Source organism: Mus caroli, unplaced genomic scaffold (genome assembly GCF_978045245.1).
Source record: "Mus caroli unplaced genomic scaffold, Mus_caroli_1 scaffold_6, whole genome shotgun sequence".
NCBI classification, from domain to species: Eukaryota; Metazoa; Chordata; class Mammalia; order Rodentia; family Muridae; genus Mus; species Mus caroli.
Window position 1 is genome coordinate 67,398,949 of NW_028227261.1, and position 27,257 is coordinate 67,426,205.

Below are 27,257 nucleotides of genomic sequence, written 5' to 3' on the forward strand. Positions count from 1 at the left end.
TGACATATTATGCTACCTTGCTACTTCATTCCATAGCCAGATTGAAATATACAATAGCCAATACATATACACATTTTTCTTAAATTAACTGTCAGCATTTCCTTTGTATTATGTTAATGAAGGTTATGTAGGTACAGAAGAATGGAGACTGTGAACAGCATATTCCTCATCTTCTTCAGGGGAAGGGCCTGTGTTGCACAGAGCAGGATATGACTTCAACTCAGTCAGGTAGAAGGGAATCTTGCATAAGGAGTGTTCTACTCCTCATGGAAGGGTTCCCCACTTCCCAGCTAAGTCAATTCCCACAGCAGGCATCTCCGAGGGCAACTGCTGAAGCATCCATGAGGCTTTCCAGGTTAAGTCTTCAGACTGGCTTTCACTGGCTGTTTAGCTTTACTCATAGGAAGAGATGTTAAGCTCTTATGGTACCAAGGTTTATTAGAATGTGTCTACTTAGCTAGCAGACAGAAACCACCACTGCTTTAACACTTGTCTTAATTATTGAAAAGCTCTGTAAATTAAATTATCCCGATTTCCCATCTCAGCAGGTACATATTACATTAATCCAGAATGCTTTAATTATTGAATATCATTATTCTGAAATCTAGTACTCTTAATAGCTGTAGAGAGGTAGAATATATCATTTTAAACATTAATCTTTCATACTCTGTAGAGATATAAGAAACCATCTATCTCTGTTCCCAATTATTAAAAATAGGCAAAAAGAATGACCACATTCAAAAATCTACTAATCAAGATTATTTCTAGGGGAAAAATATATAAAAACAACAAGAAGCTGAAATTGAACAAGTTTAAATATTAGTTTCTCTAATTGAAATATACTTACTAGTCATATAATGTTGCTTACTAAAATAATCCATGAGTAGAAGAAAATATTTCATGTGAAAATACAAAGTTCAATTTATGGTCCATCAAAAGTGTCCTTTTGTTACCATGAAGGAAAAATAAATAAAAATTACCTGTGACTGGATAAGAGAATTCGGAAAATCAAACCTTTTCTTGATATCATCTGACATTTTTGCTTCTCTCACAGGTTTATGCACAGTTTCTGTAATCAAAACAAGAGATTTATTAACCATCTAATTGCCTTGGAGTTCAAACCAATTATTCCTCAGAGTATAAAAGTAATTTTAAAAGCCAACAATGGAAATAAAGCAGGAACCCCTGCAGATACTTCTTAGCATAATCTTTTCTGTTAACCACTTCAATGCTCAGAAAATATCATAGGTAAACAAACTAAAAAAGTCCAACAACTCCGTGTTTTCCTACACATTAATCCTGAAACAGATGAATTCATATAACAGAACCATTAAAAAACAAATTATTTTAATTCCAAAGCTCAGCCACCTACTTAAAATAAAAGTTAATCCTTTCGTGAATTAAAACGTACAAGAGAGGGCTCAAAAAAGGCTCAGTGGTTAAGAGCATATTCTTCCAATGCAAAAAAACCTGAGGTTCAACTGCCAGCACCCACAGGACAGCTCACAACATCTGGGGCACCTGCACTGCATGCACAGGGTACACATACACTCGGGCATTCCTGCATACATATAAGATAAAATATAAATAAGTCTTTTTTAAAAAGTCTTTTTTAAGGGAGAGTCAAACTGTGGCAAGATTGTTTAAGCTTACACCTCCTTTTGATACCAGCTTTGATCTCAGCAAGAATCCAACTGCAGCTGAACTACAGGAAGTTCAGCTGTGCCCTCAAATCCTGCACATCCAAACAAACTACTTGTCTGTTAAAAGAACAAATGAGGAATCGAGGAATCAGCACCAGTGGTTTTTTTTTACACCAAACTCTCAATCCTACTGTTCTCAAAAAGAGGAGGGGGACAGAGAAGAGGACACAGAATAGGAGGATCTCCTTAGGGGTCCACTGTACCCAACTCCCATGCAGACTTATCTCTGAGTTTGAGGCCAACCTGGTCTACAGATCAAGTTCCAGGCCAGCCAGAAACCCTATCTCAAAGGAAAAAAAAAAAAAAAGAGGAGGAGGAAGACACAGCTCAGAAATGACTCAAACACATTCCTTGTTTCTTGTTTCTTGTCATATGACTCATGAGAGGTTTCAGAACTCTGCCAGCAAGAAGCCCATCAAAACTACACAGTTAAATCCCTTAGTCTTAGATACTTCACTACAGTAACGCATCCTAGTTACTTCATGAAAAATAAACACACACACACACAGAGAAACACTGTATTGAAGTTGCAGCATCTTTCACTACTTTCTTCACTTCTTCAAAGTTAAATTCCCTGAGAGTAATTTATGGCTCTTCGATTCAACATCTATGTCCAACTTTACTCCCTTGAATCTGACAATTCACAGCACCGACGCAATTTGCTCTAAGATTGCAACTTTCTTGAATGTACTTTTAATTCCACAACATATCATAACAGAATACCTAAAGTGAATCCTTAAGAAACCCAGGAAAGGGAGGTGTGGGGATGTGACTGGGTTTGGTCTGAGAAGACATACACTCACATCTTAGGATTCATTCACTTGTTTAGCACATATGTAAGTGCTACCATATCTAAGCAGTGCCTAGGCTACAAAATAAATAAAACAGACCAAGGTGACTACTGTCATGGAACTTACCATCTTCACAAATAATAATAATCTTTTCTCATAGAAAATGTAGGCTGGGCATAGTGGTGTATTCCTTTAATCCCGGCACTTGGGAGTAGAGGTAGGCAGATCCCTGTGAGACCAACCTGGTCTATATCAGGAGTTCCATGCCAGACAGCTGAAGGCAGAGGCAGAAGGATCTTTGGTAGTTCAAGGTCAACCTGATCTATATAGTGAGTTCCAAGCCAGCCATTTCCAAGGCTGCTAGAGTTACACGGTGAAATCTTGTCTCAAAGGAAAATTGACTCCAATAAGTCGTCCTCAGACCTACACTCACACCACACACACACACACACACACATTTTTATTTTTAATTTTTAAACAAGGCATGTGAATCTAAACCAGGAAAGGATTTAACCAGAAATATAAATAGTGACATACATTTATTAAAGAACTGAAGAGGACCAAAAGCAAGAAATCTAACATTGCTTAACCCAGAGTTTATGAGACACGTGTATCTATCATGCAATCAAGGAAGTAGCTCCTCCCCGGCAGTCTTTCCCAGACACACACGAGAAACGCTTCTCTACAGAGGGCACCCCTTTCCCCCGTACTTTGTGACACCCAGCCCCTCAGCCTGTTCTTGTCCCTCAATGGGAACTCATAGCTAGCATTAAGTCCAGGTCTTCCAACAATTCCAAACTGGCCCCTATGAGTTCCAAAGGCAGCAGAGCTCAGCTGTCCAAACAAGCCTGCTCTTCCTCTCAGAAGAGCTACTAACCATGCAGTGCACTTTCCTCTCAGTCTCCCTCACCACCACTCTCTGAACTCAGTCACAGTGCACTGGGTTTCTAGCCCCGCATTACTATTCCCCTTTACCCTAAGAGACTCGCTCCTTCCCTCTGGGCTTTCTCCAGTGCCCGGTCAGTCTTGGAGCTCTCCGAGCTGGAGTGTGCTCCCTGCACCTCTGTCTGATTGGCTCTCCTCAAACAGTTTCTACTACTACATCTTGGCCTGTGGAGAACTCTAAGGTTTTCAGCTGCCTCACAGATGACGTGTAAAAGCCTATGCCTAGCTTCTGAGCTGTCTATCAACAGTTAGCCATTCACCTTCATTTCCTCAGCTGTGATCCCGACCCAGGTGAAGGAGTTTTCCAAATAGTCCCAGGAGCTCACAATCTGCTCACTCCCGAGTGACTTGATTTGAGTCAGTCACCCACATGGACTACCCTCTATATGCCCTCACTACTTAAGACTAAGTCCCTTTCACAACACATCTGGGAAGCCTTTCCCAGCTGGCTACAACTAACACTAATTGTCTTTCTTCTTTATTGCCTTTGGTCTGACTCGCACCATCCCAGGTTCATTTACCAGAAATCATTTTCAGTAAGGGACCAGACATTAATTACTTAGATATGCCATTGTCAGACAAAAGCAACTGTAGACAATATTTAAGAAACTAATTTAAAAAGAAAAAAGAAAAGAAAGAGAAACTCTCAAAGGCTGGAGGGATGGCTCAGTCATTAGGAGGATCCATGCATACTGCTTTTACAAAGAACCTGAATTCAGTTCCCAGCATCCAAGCTGGGTGACTCAACACTGCCTGTCACTCCACCTCCTGGGGATAGTACATCTTTTTCTGGTCTCTGCAGTACCCACACATCCCCATACACAGACAGACACATACACACAGTTAAAACTAAAATCAATCTTAAAAAGGAAAGAACTAGTTTGGCTACATTGTAGTATCATCTTATTTTAAAAGGCAGGTGTTAAGTGAGCCCCAGTTTGCTAACTACTAGTATACATAACATGTTTCAATTAACTCACCAATTTTCTTGACAGGCTGCTGAAATTACTCTCCAAATTTGGCTCTGTGCCAAGTGAATTATCTACCTCTTATTGTTTATAAAATGAAAACGAATTCTTTAGCAAAGAAAGCAAAGGGTTTTTACATCTATAAAGAAAATTTTCATGTTTTGTTTTATATATGGACTGCAAAAGGAAGTAACATGCAATAGTCTCAAAGACAGACAAAGGATATTTTACATTACTCTTTTTAATAAGAAGTAATATAAAAACAAACCTTGGGCAAAAGTATAGCTCAAAGTATTCATAATTCAGAAAGGGTTTCAGCTAATGGGCTCCAAGTGTAGTTTCCTGATAATCTAATATTACTCAGCAGAAGACAGACTCGTGTCCAGAGAACCAGATGGCAATCGGCATAACAACTGCCTTCTCAGATATCAGCACAAACACAACTGAAGTAGAAAACATGCGCTATGCACTCAGATGCAGGGGCAGAAGATGAGTTAGGCCATTGGGTCCAAGTCAAGCCATCCAAAAGCAATGACTGTCATTAGCAAGTGGGTCTGTAAGTAGAATGGAGTCTTAGTCAAAATTACCAAAATACAGATGGCAAATACCTCAGCCTTGAAATTTTTCAGTGTGGTTCTATATAGAGAGTAAATACATTTTTAAATTTATGGTAACTTTGTCTTTCCTAGAAAAATGCCCATTAGGCATTCTGAAAAGCACCATCCAAGTTGCACTATGGTTCAATATCAAACTTGATCAGCCATGCTAAGGCTACAAATTGCAAGCATCTTTCATTTGCTGAACACTTCAAGGTTAACCACAACCACTTGGCTTTGCAAGATACAAAAGTGTATTCTCTTAGGGAATTTCAAAAGAAGAATGCATTGTGGTTGCTCCAGCATGTGTCCTTTATATTTAATATTCACTTCCTTTGGGCATTTGATACATTAAAGAAAGTAGTTATATACTGCTTCCTATCATGACATTCTTACTAAAAGGAAGTCAGTCATAATATGATCCATAAATCACATACTACAAAGAGTGTCTGATTTTAAAAGATTTATCTCCAATCTGTCATGCTTTTTTTTTTTTTGACCATCTAAATCTAACTCAAAAAGAGAATTTTTAATGAGGTCTTTTAACTCTCCATGAATCAAAGAATTTATTTAATATAAGCAATTATCATATTATCTGCTAAGGTATTCTGCCCCGTACATATATTTCTAGGAAAATAAATCAATCAGCTGCACTCTTGAATAAAAGAGAAGCACACAGATGAAACACTGAGCCTTCAAGCTTCCCTCTCGGATTCTCCAGGATTGGAAAATAGACACCATATATCACACAAAAACACTTCTGTCAAACTTCAAATAAAAGGTACAATCTCAAGATAAATGAGAAAAGGCTATCAATTATATTCAAAAAGTGCTATGGAAACCCAGAAGAGAGAGTAGTTAATTATATTGGAAACTGGGAGAATGGAGGAGTTGTTGGGTCAGAGACTCATAAAGACAGACAAGACCAAGTGTTCTTGACTACGAAACCCTAGGCAGGAAAAATTCAATCTTGGTAGAAATTGAGCTAAACAGAGTACCTTATTAAAGCTATTTTCCACAAGCAATGTGGTCAACAAATTGATAAATTAACTTATCACATTAACCAGACTTTGTTTCACAGTATCTCAACATCTAGTTCTTCTTTTCTAAATAACATTTTATCAGCTACTGCAATTATCAGTTAGGACCCTTACTTAGTTTCTTCTAACACAAGTTTAGCTAGCAAACACCTGCACCTGGAGGTATTAAACACATAAAAGATATTCCTCCTCACCTTTACGAAGTTGTTCCAGCATCCTGATGGAGGCCTGAAATTGAACACAATACCAAATCCTATATATAAGCACTGTGATTCCATCTGATGACTGAGAGATATTGTACAGATAAGGGGCAGGTAGAGTATACAATGTGGACCCACTTTAGGATTTATGTACCAGGCAGGACAGCCTAGGCTGGCTGATTTCAGCATGCTGTGCAGAATGGGGTACAGTTTTAAACTTAAATTTATTTCTGGAGTTTTCTATTTAGTATTTTCAGACCACAGCTAACCAAGAGCTGAAAGCACAGCAAGCAAAACCACAGATTCTAAGAGGGAACTGCTGTATTGGGGCAATCAGTTTCTCTTTTACTGTGTTTGTTTGGATGAAGAGCTAGTGAACACTATCAATACATTTTAACTGGCCTTGTGTGTGGTAGAGCACCTGCCCAATGTGCATCTATCCCTCCGTTCCAACCTCATTGCTAAAATAGAATCAAGACTCTCCCAGGTGACTGGCTGTCCTTTGAAACTGGAGTGGAGTGGCTGGGAAATCTGTACTTCTCAAAGATTTGCCCTGCTCACCAATATTTGTATCTTCCTGAGACTTCTGCCTAGACCCAAGTATTTCTATTAATCCTCCCTAAGGGCTGCCAGCAGACCTTGCTCCAGTCCCAGTACTAAATTCTGACATCTATTAGAAGCTTGAGTTTAGCCTTAGCTCTTCCTTCAAAGCTTTAAACTCTAACTGCCATGTACCTTTCCAAGTTAACAGGACAAGACATTTTAAAACCTAAGTATGATTCCTACAGGGAGAAAGCGCATGAAGACGTCAATGGAATGTTTCTACCTTTAAGAGAAAGCTCAACAAAACAGTAACCTTCAGTCACTGTGCCTCTTAAAGAGAATCTAAAAGCATATGAGCTAACAAAAGTAAAATACACATATATGGAGACCAGGTCTATATTTGGAGACAAGGTCTTTTACAGCACAGACTAGCCTTGAACTTGCTATGAAGGCAAGGCTGACCTTGACCTTCTGATCCCTTACCTCCACCTCCCAAGTGCACCATCATAACCAGTTGTATGTGGTATCAGAGATCAAGCCTGGGGTTTCATGAATGCTACTAACTGAGCTTTATCTCCAGTCCTAGAAAATACTTTGTTAGTAATTTCAAACTCAAGATAAAGCAGAGGACCAACTAGTGTCACGGAGCCCTTTGCTCAATTCAGTAATTAGAAAAGACAGGAACTGTGTTTGCTATGGGGGAAAACAAAGCAAAAAAACGAAAAGAAAAAGAAAAAAAAACCACCAGCCATTTCAGCCCCTATCCTTTTGTACAGCTGGACTGTAATAGTTTCATTATTCCCTAGTGTGGGTCTGGTAGGTTAGAGTCTGAGTAACGTGCCTCTTCCCACTGGAGCCTGCTTGTTCCACACAACCCCACGAAAGCTTTGAGATCAATCCGGGTCAAGTTATCCACATGAGGGCAATAACCTGGGATACCGTTGGAAGAACAGCATTGAAGGAGTAGGCATGTGGTGCACTCCTATAACCCAGTTCTTGGGAAGAAAGAGGCTAGAAAATGAAGAGTTCAAGGCCAGCCTCCACTACATAGTGAGTTTGAGGCCAACCTAAGCTAAATTCTATCAAAGAAAGGAAGGGATGTAGTAAGTCCCAGTGACTCCAGAAGCTGAAGCAGGAGGACTGAGTTCAGTGCTGCCCACCTTGGGAATATGATAAAAACCTGCCACCCTACTGCTTCTACCACCACCACTCCCTCCCAGAAAAGGTTAAAATAAACTGCCAAAGAGAAGCCCACCATGGCAAAGTTCAGGTGAGAAGAGACATGTTATGAACTTCTAATGAGCATTCATTCCAGTGAACCATCAGTAGCAACTCGGTCTTAAATAACATTACCTATGCGTCAAGGACTGAGTAAACCGGTGATATGAGTTCACTGATGACTCCTTAGTTGCAATGCCCTAAATGTATCAAACTGAAATCAAAGCTATGTTTACAGGTTAGTTCCTTCTAAGTTATCCCTACAGATTTTCAAATCAAAATCTAAAAGAAGATCAAAGTCAGGAAATTGGAACTCTTTGCCACCTGGGAGAACAAGTCAACTGAAATAAGAAACAAAACCAACTGAATGATACCCGACCTGTTACAGTACTTTCTCCAGCCGAGAATTTTAAAGTACCATATGTGCATACTTACATGCTTAATGTTTAAGAGGATACAAATGAAAAGTGGTTGTTTCTTAAAGATCTAAGGTATTATTTATCAAAGGAATAAACTTTTTATAGTAGCCAATCTAAGTCCTCAAAGATAGCCTTTTTTTCCCAAATGGTAAATGGTTTGCTTTAACGAAGAATGATTATTACTCAGTATCATCTATTGGATGGAACACAGGGCCCCCAATGGAGGAGCTAGAGAAAGCACCCAAGGAGCTGAAGGGGTCTGCAACCCTATAGGAGGAACAACATGATGTACTAACCAGAACCCCCTGAGTTCGTGTCTTTAGCTGCATGTGTAGCAGAAGATGGCCTAATCGGCCATCATTGGGAGGAGAGGCCCCTTGGTCTTGCAAAGATTATATACCCCAATACAAAGAAATGCCAAGGCCAGGAAGTGGGAGTGGGTGGGTTGAGGAGCAGGGCGGGGGGGGGGGGGGGAGGGGGAGGTATAAGGGACTTTCGGGATAGCATTTGAATTGTAAATGAAGAAAATAGCTAATAAAAAATTGTTTAAATAAAAAAAACATTTTTAAACACTTTTATGCTCACACAAAAGAATCGTTACAACTTGGGAGGTTAAGGCAGGAGGCTTCTGAGTTCAAGGCCAGCCTGAGATCCAGTCTCAAAACCAACATAGTAATAATAGGAAGCTTTGGTCCTGTGGAGGCTTGATGACCCAGCATAGGGGAATGCTAGGGCGCAGAGGCGGGAGGTGGGGGGTGGGGGGAGCACCCTCATAGAGGCAGGGGGTGGGGGGTAGAGGGATTGTGGAGGGGAAACTGGGAAGGGGATAACATTTGAAATGTAAATAAATAAAAAAACCAATTTTTAAAAAACTGTTGCTCTTACAGAAGAATGAAAAGGACAGTAACCTTCCTGAGATAGTGTCATGTAATAAGAGGCAAGTCCAATCCAACTAGTCTGGATTCAATATGCACATTAAAATGCCTAGAAACTACATTTGGGTAAAGCTTGGGGGCGGGGTGGGGGGGTGATCATTTGCATTTTCTAATTTTTTTCCACAAAAAACAAAAACACATTTTGTGGGGGGGAGGGGGCAGTGTTTGTTTGCTGAGAGAGAGTTTCTCTGTTTCCAAGTCTAGCCTGGAAATTCTGAACTCAAGAGATTCTCCTGTCTCAGCATCCAGAGTAGAAACCATCGGCCTGTACCAGTGCATCCAGAGTCCCTTTTCTTACTTTAACCAAGTTACAAAGACAAAAATCTTCATTCCGATCTTAACATATTCTTTAGAAATAAGGAATACAGCTGGGCATAGTGAAGCACACTTTTAATCTGACCACCCAGGAGACAAAGAAAGGCAGGTCTCTGGGAGTTCAAGGCCAGCCTGGTCTACACAGTGAGTTCTAAGACAGAAAAAGCTACACGGTGAGACCTTTTTTTTGAAGGGGAGGCGGATGAATACGGACATGGTGGGACACACCTGTAACCCCTTAGTTACACTAAGCACTTAGGAGGCAGAGGTGGGAAGATCAGGAGCCCAAGGTCTTCCTCGGCTACACTGTGAGTTCTAGGGCAGCATGGGTTATAGTCTCAAAGACAAGCAAACAAAAAAAAAAGTCAAACCTGATGTCACACCCAGGGGATCACAGCACTCAGAAGGCAGAGGCAGGTGAATCTCTCTGAGTTTTCGGGTGTCCTGGTGCACTTAGTGAGTTCCAGGCTAGACAGACAACACAACACATTGAGACCCTATCTCAGAGAAGAGAGATGGGTGAATAAGAAATGAATGAGAAAGAGTAATGTTCTGATACCTAAATCACTTCAAGTATTGAAATCTACCGTTAAAGGATTCGTAAAGTGTGAGCATCAAAAACAGAAAAATTAATGATGGGAGATTTTGCTCGCTGTTTCTACTTATGCTTACGCAAAGAAATATCGAAAATGGGCCAGTCTAATTTTACCAAATAGATTTAATTGACTTTAAGGCCATTTTAAAACTTACTCATTTTCAAAGAGAAAGACAACCAGCATAATTTTTCAGTTTCTTTTTCAGTTTCATTTTTCTTATTTCTCACATCAAAATAAGGCTTTACTCTTGGAAAGAATCCTGTAGACCAATTACAAGCTTAATGGCAGTATTTGTTGATTGCTACAAAGTGACCAATCAACTTCATTTGTTATTTCTCATAAAATTAAATTACTAAATTCATGCAGAATAGAAAAGTTAGAGCTTAGTGGTTTTAACTGGCATCCTTAGCTGACTAAAAGCAGACCAAATCAAAAGCAGAATTTTATAGTAAATTTATCTATTGTTAACATTATCAATGTATCCCAAAATGGACCCAGAGAATATCTCACAAGTGCAATACAAAGTAACAATAATCACAAAGGTTAGAAATCATAGAACTACCCTGCAAGGCTGAAAAACTGGCTTAGGGTATGAACACCTGTTTGTCCCAGCACCTATATCAGGCAGCTAACAACCATCTATAACTCCAGCTCAAAACTGTTCAGTAGGTCCCCACTGCACTTTAAAATAAAACTCAACTCCTTACCACAACCCAAAGGCCTAATGTGATCCAGTCTTCAGCCTTACTGGGTTTCAGCTCACTCCTTCAACCCCTCAAACACTTTTCCATCTGAGACTAAACCTCTTATTCCCAAGCGTTTTTGCCCATGTTGTCCAATCAGCTGATTCATCTTCTCCCTTCCATCTCCCTGAGACCCCCTACCCTGCTATAGCACCCCAACCTCAAGAAAGTCCCGGGTGTATTTTTGATCATGTGAGTTTAAAGTTAACTATGGTTTGAATGGGAATCTTGGGCTCTTTTTAACTACAGGACTTGGTGTGTGTATGTGATTTGTTTGTTGGTGGTGTTGTTGTTGCTGCTGCTGCTGTTATTGGATTTGTTTGCGGTTTTATGTTTTTCTTGAGCCAAATTCTCACAATGTAGCCTTGGCTGGAGTGACACTCAGTATGTAGACCAGCTTGACCAATACCTCAGAGACCCACCTGTCTCTGCTACTCCTGTACTGAGGTTAAAGGCGCGCTCCACCATCCCCAACCCATTTTCTTTCATAAGAGAATTCTCATTGAAAAAGGTGAGAGTAACTATTCACCTACATGCTGACTCAGACACAACCACACTGAGATTGCTTCACTTCCACTAATGAATGCTGGCTGGCAGGTAACCACACCATGTGAAGTTCAAAGCACAGCTCAAATGAACAGGAAGTACACAGGTTTGGGTACATAAACCCAGGGTTTGGATAACAGTGGAATGTTCAGAAACAAACAAATGTCCAAAAGCACAATGATGTAGTGGAAGCTACTGTACAGTCTTTCTCAGTTCCTGAAGCTACCTCGGGGCTTAACCTACAACTTGACATTGTATTCTAAGCAAAAAGAATACGTATCCATGGTATAGAGGAGACAAACTAGAGAGGTAGGCTCTGTCTCTAACATCCCTCCCAGCTTCTCAAGACATGCAGGACCTGAACTGTGAAGGGGCCATTTCCCTCTGGGAAAGCAGCTGCATGTGCTCAGCCCCTGGATGCCAATTAGAAAGTGGATCAAGCAGGCAGAGTTCTCCCCAAAGCTACGGAATAATTATCCTGCACTTCTGAGTCTCGGGAGTTTCTGTGTCTTATTCATCACTGCAGAGCTATTCATATCAGCAGCTAATAAATGTCTGTTGAATGCCGTGTTTAATACAGTATCTAATATAAAATAAGGTCAAAAATGTCAGAATCGGGAACAGCTAGTTATAACACAAAGTGAAAAATAAGAGCACAAAATGAAAGCACAAAGTGAAAAATATGAGAATTTACATCTTTTAATATTTACTTTTTCTCTTGTGTGTATATGCATAAACGTGTACATAAGTGTGTAAGGAGGCCAAAAAAAAAAAAAAAAGGCATCAGGTGTCCTCCTCCATCACTCTCCACCTGTTTCTCTGAGGCAGGTTCTCCTTGAACCCAAGGCTCAAGTCTTAGCTTAGCCTAGGAGCTGGCAAAGCCCAGCTACCCTGCTCAGTGTTGAGACTGTAGATGTTTGTGTGGAATGCTCATGACAGTGCAGCAAGCATGCTTAGCCAGGGAACCCCCTCTCAGGTTCTGACAATTTACCCCTTTCTCACTAATTAAGACTCAAAATCAAATTGATAAGAAAGAGAGTAAAACAATAAATTTTTGAATAAGTTTATTTCCGTATTATGTAGTATGCTGAATTCAGCTGCCAACACATTTAAGGTTGGGAAATAATTAGTTTATTTACACCTTACTCGAAGCTTTCCTTTTAATTAAGCAAGTAATTTTCATATAGGTTGTACAGGGTGAACTTTAGTCAAATCCAAAGAGCAAATGAGCAAAATTCTGAGATTTTATTAAATACATTGTTTTTTCATTTGAGTGAACTCTTCAAAAATTCAAAACACATGCAAAAGCTTGCAAGCTTCCTCCACTGTTCTCAGCTGAACCTGATGGAGATGGGAAATGAGTGTGTTATGTGAATGCATCATAAGTTTTCCATGAATGCTACAGTTGACAGCTATCGTTTATCACAGCCAAGCTCTTAATCTGCTACATCCCAGAGCAGTGCTCGATGTATTTCCCACTGGGGTAAAAGGTATTTTAAACATATAATTACCCAAAGCAGTAACACTTACTAATCTTTTCTAAAAAGCTAGCATTTTTCCTGGTCAGATTTGTTGGTAGGATTCCTTGATAACCTGATAAGTGACTAACCTTCTGTACCATTCTGATAGGTAATCCTAAGTAAATAGCTCTGCATTAACAGAGATAACCAGCAGCATCAAGAATTAGAAGATGATCCTGGTAGGAAATGCTCAAATCCAACTTTAAAAGGCAGGCTGTTGAATGCCTTTGGGTGAAGTTAAGGTTCTCTCGTGGTTTAGGGTTTTGCTTGGTGTTTTCAGTTGTCCTATCTGTCTGGCACTGGTGTAAACCTAGTCTCCAGCATGCTAAGCAGGTATACTAGGGTGAACCTAGGGTCTCCAGCATGCTAAGTATGTATTCCACAACTCACATCATCAACCCTCACATTCCTAAGAGTGGGCCTGCTCTATAAAATGGTCCTGTGTAGCTTCCAGAGGGATGCATCTGTGTGGTAAGGGATGAAAAGACCACCACCAACAACAACAACCAACAACAACAACCACCACCACCACCACCACCACCACCACCCGGTCTTTCCCCTAGCCATCAGATTAGCTGAACTAGGCTTGGTGATCAATGGAGTGACAGAGAGCAGATAGATTGCCTTCATATCTTCAGATTCTTCTGATTTGGGAAAAGTGGAAATGCTATTGTTAGTTTCTTGAAGCAGAGTCTCACCATTTAGCCCTGGCTGGCTTGGAAGTAGGCAGGCTGGCCTTTAAGGCTGGCTGCCTCTGCCTCCCAAATGATGGGATTAAAGGTTGAGCCACTAGCCTTAAACAGAAGTTGTAAAATAATTCTTACCTTCTTATAAGAATTTAACTTCACAAATGTTTAAGCCAAAACACACTATTTTAACATACGTAGACTTAAAGGAACTTTTTAACCTGCTAGAAGTAAAAGATTCATGTACCCGACCCCCAGAGCCCTCCTTGCTACTTAACTCTGTGGATTGTAGCTTGGTTATCATTACTTAACAGCTAACATCCACTTATTTATAAGTGAGTACATATCATGTTTATCTTTATGGGTCTGGAATGCCTCACTCAGGATTTCTTTCTAGTTCCATCCATTTGCCTGTAAATTTTATGATGTTACTTTTTTAACAGCTGAGTAATACTTCATTGTGTAAATGTTCCACATTTTCTTCATAAATTCTTCAGCTGAGGGATATCTGGGTTGTTTCCAGCTTATGGTTATTATGAATAATAGAGTTTGCAGATAGTGGGGGTGGTTAGGGATGACAACAGGAGGGATCAGTTGTGGGAGGGATGGAGAGAAAGAGCACAGGATTGACGACTAGAATTGGAAGGCATTGAGGGGTGATGTAGAAACCTAGTAGAAACTTCCTGGAATCCATGAGGGTGACCCTAGTGAGGACTCCTAGTAATGGAGGAGAGTGATCCTAGGGAGGACTCCTAGTAGTAAAGGATAAAGAGCCTGGACTGGCCACCTTCTGTAACCAGGCAAGGTTTCCAGCAGAGGGACTGGGGCACCAATCCAGCCACAAAACCTTCAACCTACAACCTGTCCTGCCTGTAAGAATGTACTGGGTGGGGCAATAGTGGCTCAGACCCTCTCTCAAACAAGGTGGAAAAGGACACCCAAGGTTGTTCTCTGACACACATACAAATCATATATATGCACAATATATATATATATATATATATATATATATATATATATGAAAGAACATATATACATATATGAAAGAAATGCTTACAACAGACAATAAGACATCCTCTTACAATAAGAGGATGATGAGGAATTACATTCTATTACATTTGTCATTATATTTGCTATGTTAATGTTTTCTTACAGTAGGCATACATTACTTTCTTTAATTAAAATGGGGTTATTAATTATATCCAAATAAAAGCTTAAGATAAATTATTTTACTCTCAATAAAAATAAGTGATCTACTTACTCACTGGAAGCCATGGTCTTCTATCATCTACTTAACAGGCAGTTTCATCATAGCACCAAGGCTAAAAAAAAAGTCTCATTTGATCCAATTATACCAGTTATTAAGTACTATTTAATGGGAAAGTCACACCTTTGAGTTATTAGAAGCTGTAACAGTCCTGCAGAATTCCAAACAAGTAATCTAATGGAATTACATTTGGTTCTAAACTGTTTGTCAGGAGATTAATCATCTGCCTCTGAAAAAAAAACTAAGTGTTCCTTCAGTGTGTTCAACATCTTCTATTTGTTTTAATCAGCAGAGGGTACAAAGTTGGCAAACTTCAGGAAAAGATGGCATTTGTATTAATTTTCCAATACATATACAACATAATATCTATATAGCCATAGTCGCCCCCCACCCCCACTTTGGTAGGTAAGAATTAGGAAAGTCTTCACATATTTTAGCATCTGTCAAAGAATAAAGGTCTTTAGAGGGTTGGAGAGGTCCCTCAGTGGTTAGAGTGTATACTACAGGACCCAAGTTCAGTTCCCAGCACCCACATCAGGCAGCTCACAACTATGTGTAACTCCAGCTCTAAGAGGACCTAACTCCTACAGACTCAGTGGGCACCCACATACCATGCACACACGCATGCACACACACACACACACTTACACACACAAACAAAAATCTTTTTAAAGAAAAGGAAGGTCCTTCTAATATGGTAACAGTTGGACAGACACTTGAAAGAAGTAATGAGATTCTCTAAGAGAAGAAACAGAGGGCAATGGCCTGGAAGCAGAAGGATGCTTAGCAAATGCAGCAAGCTCTAAGACACCAGTGTTGTTAGAGCAAGATGAGGTGGTTGGGAAGTGAAAGTGAAGAAAGAAGAAGGACCCAGGTCACATTAGGGCTTATGAGGATTCTGCGGGGAGACTTGTACATGCCTGTAACCATATCACATGACTGCAGTGTTTTGGACAGAGACAACATGTTTAGCAGATATTTTTTTAAAGGTTATCATTGCTTCTATGATGTATAGGCCATTAAAAAATAAAATAAAATAAAATAAAAAACAGAAATGACGCCTCTGCTATGAGGGCACTGCAATAGCACTAAGGAGCTGGGCTAATCGCTCATCAGCAGAGTAGCTGCCTAACAATGCATGAAGTCCAGAGTTCAAGCCCTAGCAATTTATAAAAACTGGAAATGGTAGTTCATTTTACCTGGCAGAGGTAAAAGGATTACAAGTTTAAGACCAGCATTAGCTTCATACCAAGCTTCGTGCACACACACATGCACCTAGAAAAAGAAGAAAACGGGCAAACATATGATGGGGCATGGTAGGTAAATCCTAAAGCTAGCACAAAATTGACAAAATAATTTGATGAAACTAAATGTATTTACTGCAGTCCTTATTCATGCTGCATTTGAAATTTTCCACAGTAAGATGTTTTAAAGAAAAAAAAAAATGGGCCTGGCATGGTGGTACACAGACCTCCATTGCTTGTGGGAGTGCAAACTTGTACAGCCACTATGGAAGTCAATATGGTGGTTCTTCACAAAAGGGGGAATTAATATTCCTCAAGACCAGGATATACCATTTTCGGGCATATACCCAAAGGACACTTCATTCTACCACAAGGGCATTTGCAGTTTTACTCATAATAGTCAATAACTGGAAACAATGTAGAAGTTCCTCAGCCAAAGAATCAATTTTTAATAATGTGGTAAACTTATACACTTGAAACTCAGCTGTTTAAAAAGTAACAAAATAAATCAGGAGATTTGCAGGCAAATGGATCCATCTAGGAAAAAAATGCATTATGAGTGAGGTAACCCAGACCCAGAAAGACAAATATGGTATGTATTCATTTATATATGTATATTAGCTGTTAGGTAAATGATAATTGGGCTAAAATCCACAGACCCAGAGAAGTTAGATAAAGAGGGGGACTCCAGAGGGATGCACAGATCTCCCTGGGAAGGAGAAATAGGATAGATTTTGCAGGTGGACTGGGAGGGTTAGTGGAGACAGGAGAGGAAGGGAACAGACGGGGTAAGGGATAGAGGAAGAATACTGGGAAAGACAGCTGAATTTGAGGAGGATTTGGGAGGTGATGTAGAAAGCTAGTTCAGTGGAAACTTCCTGGCACCTATAAGGGTGATCCTAGTGAAGACTTCTAGAATAGAAGATACAGAGTTTGAACTGGCCATCCCTGTAGGCTTACAGTGGTGGGACTGAGTTGCATTCAGTGGAGTTGTTGGCTGAGGGGGTCCTGTGGAGATCCCTAAACAATCAAAGTTGATTACTAAGACAACACTGACAGCAGGGGCTCCATTGCCAAGGACAGCATCCACTTAGCCCACAGAATGAAAAGGTCAAACTGGTGCCTGCATGGAGCTTTCAACACTAGGCTCTAGTTTCTTTGGAGCTTCAAGGTACTCAAGAGGCACAGAAAGAAGAACCTGGACACCAACCCAGATACAAATCCTTTGATCTATAATCTGTCCAGCCCGAAAGTTGTTCTGGAGAAATGGTGGCACAGAACTTGGGGAAATGGCTGACCGATGTCTGATTTAACTTGAGGTCTATTCAACGAGAGGCGGCCCATACCTGACACTGCCTGGATGACCAGGAAACAGAGTCTGGATATTCTAGAAGCCTAAGGTAGAACCAAAGACATCTGGAGAGAGAGAGAGAGAGAGAGAGAGAGAGAGAGAGAGAGAGAGAGAGAGAGAGAGAGAGAGAGAGAGAGAAGGAAGTCGGGAGGAGGAAGAACAGGAGGAAGAGAGAAAAGGAGGAAAAGGAGGAGGAGGGAAGAAGAGGAAGAAGAGGAAGAGGAAGAAGAAGAGGAAGAAGAAGAGGAAGAAGAGGAAGAGGAAGAAGAAGAGGAAGAAGAGGAAGAAGAAGAGGAAGAAGATGAAGAGGAAGAAGAAGAGGAAGAAGAGGAAGAAGAGGAAGAAGAGGAAGAGGAAGAGAAGAAGAAGAAGAAGAAGAAGAAGAAGAAGAAGAAGAAGAAGAAGAAGAAGAAGAAGAAAGAAAGAAAGAAAGAAAGAAAGAAAGAAAGAAAGAAAGAAAGAAAGAAAGAAAGAAAGAAAGAAAGAAAGAAAGAAAGAATTGATTCCTAAGGATAATTTACTATAGGTGTAAATCAGTCCACTCATCATCAGAGGGACTTCCTCCAGCAGCAACAGATGGAGGTAAATACAGAAATTCACAGCCAGACAGAGTCTATCTTGGAGTCCATTAGACCCCTTGCCCCAGAGCTGGGTGAAGCCCATGGAAGAAGCAGAAAGTTGTCCTCTGATGTGTACATTCATATGGTGATACGCATGTGCACCCTACCACAGACACACACATGCACACATACACACAAATGCAAATAAATAAAAGTGGACTTTAAAAGACTAAAATGTGTAAAATAAGCAACTAAAAATGGTAAGATTTCAATACCTGTTGTTTAAAAAAGTATAATCATGTATCACCCATCATATGAATGAAAATTGTGTTAATGGCATCTAACAAAAGCAAAATGAGGCACTAAGAAAATTATAAATTTTATTCAGAATCATTCATTTTAAATTATATGCTTATTATCATAGTGTCATGGTCCAAATTGATTTATATGATGATTATGCCATACATTAAAATTTTAAATACCTTTATTTTGAATAGCAAAGCATCTCTCATCTGATATTTTCAATTCATACCTTTTGGCAGACAGATTCATGAGTTTAAAAAAGACTTGAAATTTTTCTACATTATACTGTAGCCCTTCATATCAGCCTCTTGGGTTTTGCTTTTGCATTGTTGTTGTTGTTGTTTGTTTTTTCGTTGTTGTTGTTGTTGTTTTGGCTGGCTGATAGGTTGGTTGACTGATAGGTTGGTTGGCTGAGATTGAGTCTGAGTAGCTCAAGCTAACCTGGATCTCTCAAATAGCCTAGGATGATTTTGAACTTCTGATCCTTGTGCCTCTCCCTCCTGAGCTCTGAGACACTCCATATCTATTAAGTCACTCTGGGGAATCTAACCTAAGCTTCACACATGCCAGGCAAGAACTCTATCAAGTGAGCCACAGCCTGCCTGCTCATCAGCTCTGCTTTTCTGTCCTGACTTGGTTTGCTTTCTGTACTGCTGCAGAATCGAAGTGTTCTCCTACTGCGCCACAGACCTAGCCTTCAGCTTTGCCATAAACATGATTGATGTAGGACATGAGGTGAAGCTCCTGCTCTATGCCAAGAACAAGTATCCAATGCACTGAAAGACCATAATGTTTTTCCTACAAAAGATAAAGAGCCTTGGTGTAGAATCCCACCTAGCAGACCTTTAAAAAATAAAAATAAAAATAATAATAAGCCAAAAATGTCCTCACTTGACAATTCAGTTAGTTCAAGGGCTTTTCCATAAAACATGAAAAGTAAACCTGGGCTTTCCAAAAGGTTCAATACCAACATCTACATATATCTGATACAAAAATCCCTAGATGTTCGCCTTGTGCCAAGCACAGTAGGAGGCACTGTGAGGCAGAAGCTCCTGCCCTGCTAGATTATAGTCACAGGAGGGAAGACAAGAAGCAGGAAAACAGTAAGTCACAAGAATCTGTGAAACGACTGCTACGCTTAATGTAACCAAGGACAAGAGAAGAGATGACACTAGGAAAGGGTTACAGCTTTATAAAGGATGGGCAAGAAAAGTCTCACTGACAGAGCTGACACTTATTCCAAGGCTTAAAGGAGGTGATGGAACAAGTCACAGTCTCAGAAGAAAATGCCAGGCAAGGAAAAAAGGCAGACAAAAAACATGGTAAGAATATGCTCATATGAATAACAAGCTCATTTGAAAATAATTGACTGAGGGAGAATTACAGTAAGGTGGCCAAAAATGGGTCAGATCATAGCATTGCCTTTTAGCACTGCTACAAAGACAGACTCTCCTTTTGGGGAGGAAGGGTTGAGGGGGATGTCAAAAAAAAAATTAGAGAATTTCAGGCAAAAGAAAGATATCCAACTCGCCCTTAAAAAAAAATTATCTTGGCTGTTGTGCTGAGAATATTATAGGCAAAAGGGACAAAAGACATTAACTAGTAGGTTAACGAGGCATCACCTATAATCCCAGCACTTGGGAGGCTAAAGTAGAAAGATGGCCATGAGTTCTAGGCCAGCCTAGGGTATGTAGAAAGAATTTGTATCAAAACACAAGAAAGGTGAAAGCTATGGTTGGCTGGGAGTATAGTTCAGTCATAGAATACTTGCATAACATTAGAGATGTCCTAGAAAAAAGAGGGAATAGAAGGAGAGGGGAAAGGAAGAGAAGGGAAGAGAGTGGGCCATGGTCTTAGATGTCATTCATTCTAGCTATATACCTTTACAAAGTGACTACTACTTGAGCCATTTCAAAAATAAACTAATTCTCCATCTCTATACACTAAATTTGAAGACTGTTGGGATAAACTCCGTGTGTGTGTGTGTGTGTGTGTGTGTGTGTGTGTGTGTGTGTGTGTGTGATAGGATAAAGTTTGTCCAGAGTAAGTTTCCTCAAAACCAGAAATCACTGGAACTTCAAACACAGTTCAGGGAAGCTCTGCCACCTAAAAGCTAAATTGTGCATGCTCACACAGTGTGGGAAATATGTACCTTCTCATATGTGTATACACATATGCAAATGTGTATGCAGGTGTGTGTGCATGCATGTACACATATGTGAAGGTCAGAGGTCCATGCTGGGCATCATCCTTGATCATTCTTTGCCTTATTTTTTTAAGCAGGACCTCACTCCAGAACTCATCAACTTGGCCCAAGATCACCCCAGCTTTTATGTGGGCGCTGGAGATCCGAACTGGTGTCTTCAGGCTTGTGCAGCAAGCACTTCATAGGCTGAGCCAGCCTTTCAAACACTTTAAAGATGTCCTCCTCCCACTAACCACTCTTCCCTTCTTCACAACAGTTTGATTCCAATACCAATCAATAAATGGTCTTGCATCCTTGATTCTTCATAAGAAGGTCCCCTATCTCCACAACCTGGTGGAAACTAAGCAAGCATTCCATTTTGGGTGGCTCAAATAAAAGAGGGATGAACTTCAAGATCCAGGAAAAGTGCTTCTACATCACTTATTGTCTTATGCCTGTTCCTCTGAGAGAATAACATGCAAGTATCCCTCATGTTCTCTAACCACTACCACCAGGCAGACTTCAGACTTCAGAAACCAGGATCACATACCGACCTCTTCTCCAACTCTCCTCCCTAATTAGTTATCAGCTGTATCAATGTTCAGGTAGGTGAGGCACACAACACACCATTCTCATTATTCCATATCAGCCAAGCCCTACATCCCATCAGTACCCTAAAAGCTTAAATTATATTTATAATGAGGTTATATCTTAATAATCTATTGTAAACTGAAAATACCTTATGTTTTAGAAAAAACCTTTAATCCAGAGATGGAGATGGCTCAGTGGCCAAGAGCACTAGCGGCTCGGCCAGAGGACCTGGGTTTAATTTCCAGCTCCCACATGGTAGCTTACAATTGTCTATAACTCCAGTTCCAGAAAATCAAGTGCTTTCTTCTAGCCTCCTTGGGCACTGCACATTTGTTGTGAAAGTCATACAAGCAGACGAAACATCCATACACATAAAATTTAAAATATAATAATAAAGTTTTTTAAAATCCATTTTAAAAGTCTCTAATCCAGGTTAAAGAGATGGCTCTGTGGTTAAGCCATCTGCTCTTCCAGAGGACCTGAGTTTGGTTCCCAGCACCCATATTAGGTCACTCACGTGTGCCCCATGGCACACTCATCTGTATCTACACACAAACATGCAAGCACACCCATAGAAGACATAAGTTCCACTTGGTTCAATGCTTCAAAACTCAAAATAATATAAAGCCTTTCCTCTATTTCCATTAACAGCTTATACTAGAAACTGAAGCTTTAGTTATGTAACCAACATGTTCAATGACTGTTAAACAGTAAAATTTAAAGCAAATCTTAAAAGCAAATGGGCCAAAAAGAAAAGTTTTTCTTTTCCTGTTTTTAGAGACTGGGTCTCTCTGATTATTAGGAAGTAATCTTCCTGGAACTCACTAACTACACTGGTCTTGAACTCACAAAGATCTACCTGCTTCTGCCTCCCAAGTGCTAGGATTCAAGAGAGAAAGCAGAATACACCAGGATATAAAGCTATAGTTATAACACTCACATTTATAACATTTATTCAACATGTTTATGGGCCAAATTAGCAAGTAACTGCTCATCTGACGAACAGAGACTGGAAGATACACTGTGGAACACTAAAAAGAAAATATTCAGTTTATATGCTTGGATGGAATGGTTCATTGGTCTCTAGGCAAGCAAAAAGATAAGTCATTTTAAAGATACATAAATATACTAATTCCAGCATTCAGAAGACAAAGGTAGGTGGATTTCTGTGAGTTTAAGGTTAGCCAGGTTACAGTGTGACTGTATCTCAAAAAAAGTAAATAAATAAATAGCAGAATATGCAGTTTGAATCCTCACCTTACTTTGTTCTAAATAAATGCTTTCTCATCATAAACAATGAGGAATTGTGCAGCTTTCTTAACATTTATTTATATAAAGGAGGGTGGGCCTCACTATGCTTGTGGGCTTGCACCAAAATGCTGGGCTCAAGCACTCCTCTTTGGCTCAACTCCCTGAGTACCCAGGACTACATGTACACATCACATCACCCAGAGCTGTACAGACTTTAAAGTCAGAGGTATGACAATATTAAGACAGTCCTTGACTAAAATGGTCTGACTGGTGTTTCTTTTCAGCTTCACCGTAGTGAGAGAGTAATATACATACATTCAGTAGACAGTATACCTCAAAATATGATGTTAATCTTTCCTTCACCAAGCAACATATGAAATCTAAGATGAGAGGCTAGGCTCTTTGGGAAGCAGCAGCAAGCAGCAGCTTCCAGTCAGCTAGATCACAAGGATAAACAGTCCATAGTGTAGAATAGACTGTTGCTAAACCATGCTGAGCAAGAAACTAGGTATACTAAATGGATTATGTGTGTGTGTGTGCACAGATGCGCATGTATGTGTGTGGGCATGCATTCATGTGTGCTTGTGGACATGTGTAGGTAGAGGCCAAAGAGAACCTCGGCTATTGCCCCTCAGATATTCTATATGCTTTGTTGGAGACAGGGTTTTTCAGTGACCTGGAATTGGCCATACAGGCTAGGCAGGCTGGCAGGCCACCCAGACTCAGTGATTTACTTGTCTTCACCTTCTCTTAATTAGTATTATGACCACAGGCCACCACCCCCAAATTCCTTTTAAACACAGGTTCTGCAGATCAAAAGGAGATCCTCCAGACAGCAACAACACGCATCTACCAACATTAAGTGAATTTTTTTACTCTTACTTTTTTACACACACACACACACACACACACACACATTGGCATATTTGCAGGTAAATATGGGGGTATGGGTATATGTACATTGTATGGGCACCCAAAGTTAACACCAACTGATTTCCTCAATTGCCCTCCATTTTATTTAATAAGGAAAAGTTTCTCACTGAACCCATAGCTGGTCAATTCCAGCTAGTATAGATATGTATCTTGCCCCAGGGATCTTCTGTCTAAGCTCTTGAATGCTGCAATTAAAGGCACCCATTTACTTACCATTTACATGGGTACTAAGAAATCCAGTTATCATAGAAAGCACTTTACCCACTGAACCAGGCAGGTTCTCATTATGTAGGCCTAGCTGGCCTGAAGCTCACTTTGTAGACCAGGATGATGTCAAACTCATAGAAAGTCACCTGTCTGCCACACAATTACACATGGTGCTCATTCTTCTTAAATGCATTTTTGACGTACAATATTACTGACTTACAGTAAGATTTTCGGGCTATAACCTCTTAATAAGTTAAGGGGTCTGTATGATCAGAATACTCAGATGCCCAGAGAGACAACTCAGCAGCTAAGGGAATGTAATACTTTTCTAGTGTATTCAAGTTTGGCTCCCAGCACTCACATCAGGTAGCTCCCAACTGCCTATAACTCTAAGATCCAAGGAATCTGATGCCTCTGGCTTTCACAGGCATCTGGGCTCATGTAAATTCACATGATAATAATAATAATAATAATAATAATAATAATAATAATGCATTTTAAGTGCACAAGGTATTGATTTCAGTCCCAGCAAGATATAAACCAGAAAGGGTGGCACCTGCCCTAATTTCAGCCTTGGGTAGACTGAGGCAAGAAAATCATTAGTTCAAGGCCATTCTCATCTATCCAGATAAACAAGCAATAAAACAAATACATGCATACTCTGACTCTGGCTGAATGAATGAGAATATAAGTTAGCAAAGTGATAAAAAAATTACAGACGTCATTGCATTACTCTCAACATTGTGTGACTTGAAACAGATTAAAAATCTTTTTTTACACACTTTAATATTTTGTAATCTAGTGTGTGAAATGAATGGGATCTACATTTTTAAAAGGTTGAAATATTTTTTATAGAGGAAACTGACAAACAACACTTGTCCAATTAGCTTAGCAATTCTTATTTACCATGATGGAAATGGTACACATAAACTCTGCCCAATTAATTGCTATTTATAAGTCACAGATTTAAACTATACTTCTAAGGCTAAGCTGTATTTTATCATCTAAGATAGCTCAAGATACTATACTAATAGTGGTTGTAATTGATTTACACCTCTAATTAATATTAATTCAACTAACAGTTTATGGACAATGTCAAATATCATGAGGCTCGGAATATCAGAATAATTACCTTTGAAATCATTTTATACTAGAAAAGGGTGATCTGTACTATGTGTAAATACCAATAATCAATTACCATAAGAAAAATCTATCACATCTATACAGGTATTTTTTACCTTGAAGTAACAATTTATTTACTTTTGGATTATTAGGCCTCAATTAGAGCCATCAAGCAACTAAAACCCACCAAATAGTAACATGATATTAAAACCCACCAAATAGTAACATGATAATTTTAAATTATTTCAATTAAAAAAGAAACAAAAAAACTAAGCAAGATATGGAAAACAAAGAAATGTGAACTGTTAATAAGATTAATTTGGTAAGTAAATAATTCGGTTGTTTTGGCTATCACTTATCACCAAAGCAAGTCAAAAGCTTTGAAAATTGCATTCTTGTCCAGTTATCTCTATGGAGTATTTTTATATATAACGAAAAACTTCATGATTATTACACTTCAAAATTTAGATGAGTCATGGTACTTTCTTTGCAGAAACTGGATGTCAATCAAAATTGTAACCATGCACTCACTCGCTTGCTAGTCAAGTGTTTGTGAACAGAAACACTTGTCACTGAAGCATAAAATACACAATCATAAATGACATCATGTGTTTTTTACTTAGTTGTTTCCCAACTGCTAACACCGTTCAGTAAATCTGCTGTATGCCCATCTCCTCCTTGAACATTCCAAAATTACAGAATACTTGTAATTACTTTTCCATAGGAAGCCCATCCGTCTGTGGTCTTCAGTGGCACAGTTCCTAGGATCACCCCTCAGGGCCAATGGGTTTTAGGGTTTATTAGAAGGAGAGGGGAAAACAAACAAACAAACAAACAAAAAACCTTGGAATAAGGTCCAAGAGAGCTTCATCTTTTGCATCTAAATCCTAAAAATGAACCACAAAAAAAAAAAAAAATCCATCTCAAATCTTGTCAACTCAGACACTAGCACTGGCATATTAAATGCAAGCAAAGGCAGGTACTATCCACCAAGGAGCTCATTTTAAAAGTTTGCAATGAATGAGTCAATGACGGTATGATTTCACTGGATCCAAAACTACAAACAAGGGGTCAAGGCACCTTGCCTGAAACAAACTGGGATTAAGTCCTACACAACCGCAGGCGCCTGCAACCGCTGAACATTCAGAAGCCCCACAGGAAAACTCTTCAGAGCCAGAGACCTGAGTCAGAAAACAGGCTCTGCTCACCCAAGAGCCTTTGCATTAAAGTGGACAAAAACTGCGTCTGAGTCCCAGGGAACTCAGACAGTCACCCCAGGCCAGACAAGAGGACACCAGAATCTCTGGCGCTGCCCCGAACCAGAGACCGGGTTAAGGAGGGGTGACAACCGCAACCTGAGGCAGGTAAGCTAGACTGATCGTGCCAGCCTCTCCGGCTGCCAAGCCCCTCCACTGCCAGCGGGTCCTGGAGCCGTACACCAGGGAACCGCTCGAGGCCAGATCCTCCGGGAGCCGGACGGGACGCTTCGCCGGGCCAGCAATAGGGGCAGCAGGTCAAATGCCCTGCCCGCCTCACGCGACGCCACGGCCTTGCGGCCACATGCTCCGCCGCGGGCCTGCACCCCAGCCCAAGTGGTCCAGCTTCGGTCGCCCTCGCCCTCGCCCTCGCCCTCGTGACCGCGGCTGCAGCCGGACCCGATGCGGCAACTGCCCACCCGGCTGCCTCCGGTGGACGGTCAGCCACGCCGCATGGCTTACCTCACTTCTGCCACAGGCGCAGCCTGCTCCCGTGCCTGACGTGTCCCACGCACCGCCTCCACCGCTCGGAGGCGGGGCCTATCGGAGACAGCCAATACGAAACCTACTTCAAGAACCAGTCCCGCCTCCTCTGCTGGGATGCCCGCCCCCTCGCGCGCATGCGTGACAAGGCCTTGGCGGCTCACTGCAGTTAGATGGTGAAGTGAAGCTAGCTGAGTCCCAACCCTAGCCCCAGCCAGACATCGCAGTGGTGCAGGCTGATCTTCAGGCTCTGGGATCTGAAAGCAAAGGATCCTGTCTGGAGATGCCACTGCACAGAGCCAGGGAGTCCTGTTGGCAGCTTTAGGAGATGCAGGACAGCTTCTTGATATTTGGAGATTTTGTAAATCCTCATGGCTGGAGTCGGGAGGAGGGGCAGAGGGAGCGGGGGCGGAGTACTCATGATAGCTAGGGTTCAGAGCCAGCTTGCTTCCTGGAGCTGCTGCTCAGTGACTTCATTTCTTCCTTCTGTGCCCCTGCTTCTACTTGTATAGTTGTCAAGGCCCAGGAATTTCTGCTACGGGGGAATTTGATCTAAAGAGAGCTGGTTCTTAGAACTTTACCACGACTATTATTGTTATATAACATTTATTATAGCCAAGCATTTTCTTTAGGAAATAGGAAGGAATGGTCCCACAGGGGAAGTCTGTGACACCTGGCACAACGCAGCAGAAACGAAAACAACTGCGTTTATAAATAAATAAATAAATAAATAAAGACGT

The 27,257-nt window shown here is 40.5% G+C and overlaps 1 protein-coding gene across 2 annotated transcripts in view; it reads right to left on the minus strand.

The window, feature by feature from the left end:
• Focad (focadhesin) overlaps positions 1-26,574 on the minus strand; it is a 314,502-nt gene extending 287,928 nt beyond the window's left edge. Inside the window, exons 1-2 of one of the 2 annotated variants that reach the window (XM_021160670.3) lie at positions 26,497-26,574; positions 981-1,069 (exon numbers count right to left, since the gene is read on the minus strand). In XM_021160670.3, the coding sequence (XP_021016329.1) occupies positions 981-1,037 (57 nt within the window). In that variant the 5' untranslated portion in view covers positions 1,038-1,069; positions 26,497-26,574. Of the gene's footprint in view, positions 1-980; positions 1,070-6,237; positions 6,805-26,496 lie in introns of those variants that run through there. The other variant, XM_029475892.2, reaches the window with a different exon arrangement.
• Positions 26,575-27,257: the final 683 nt, after the last annotated feature.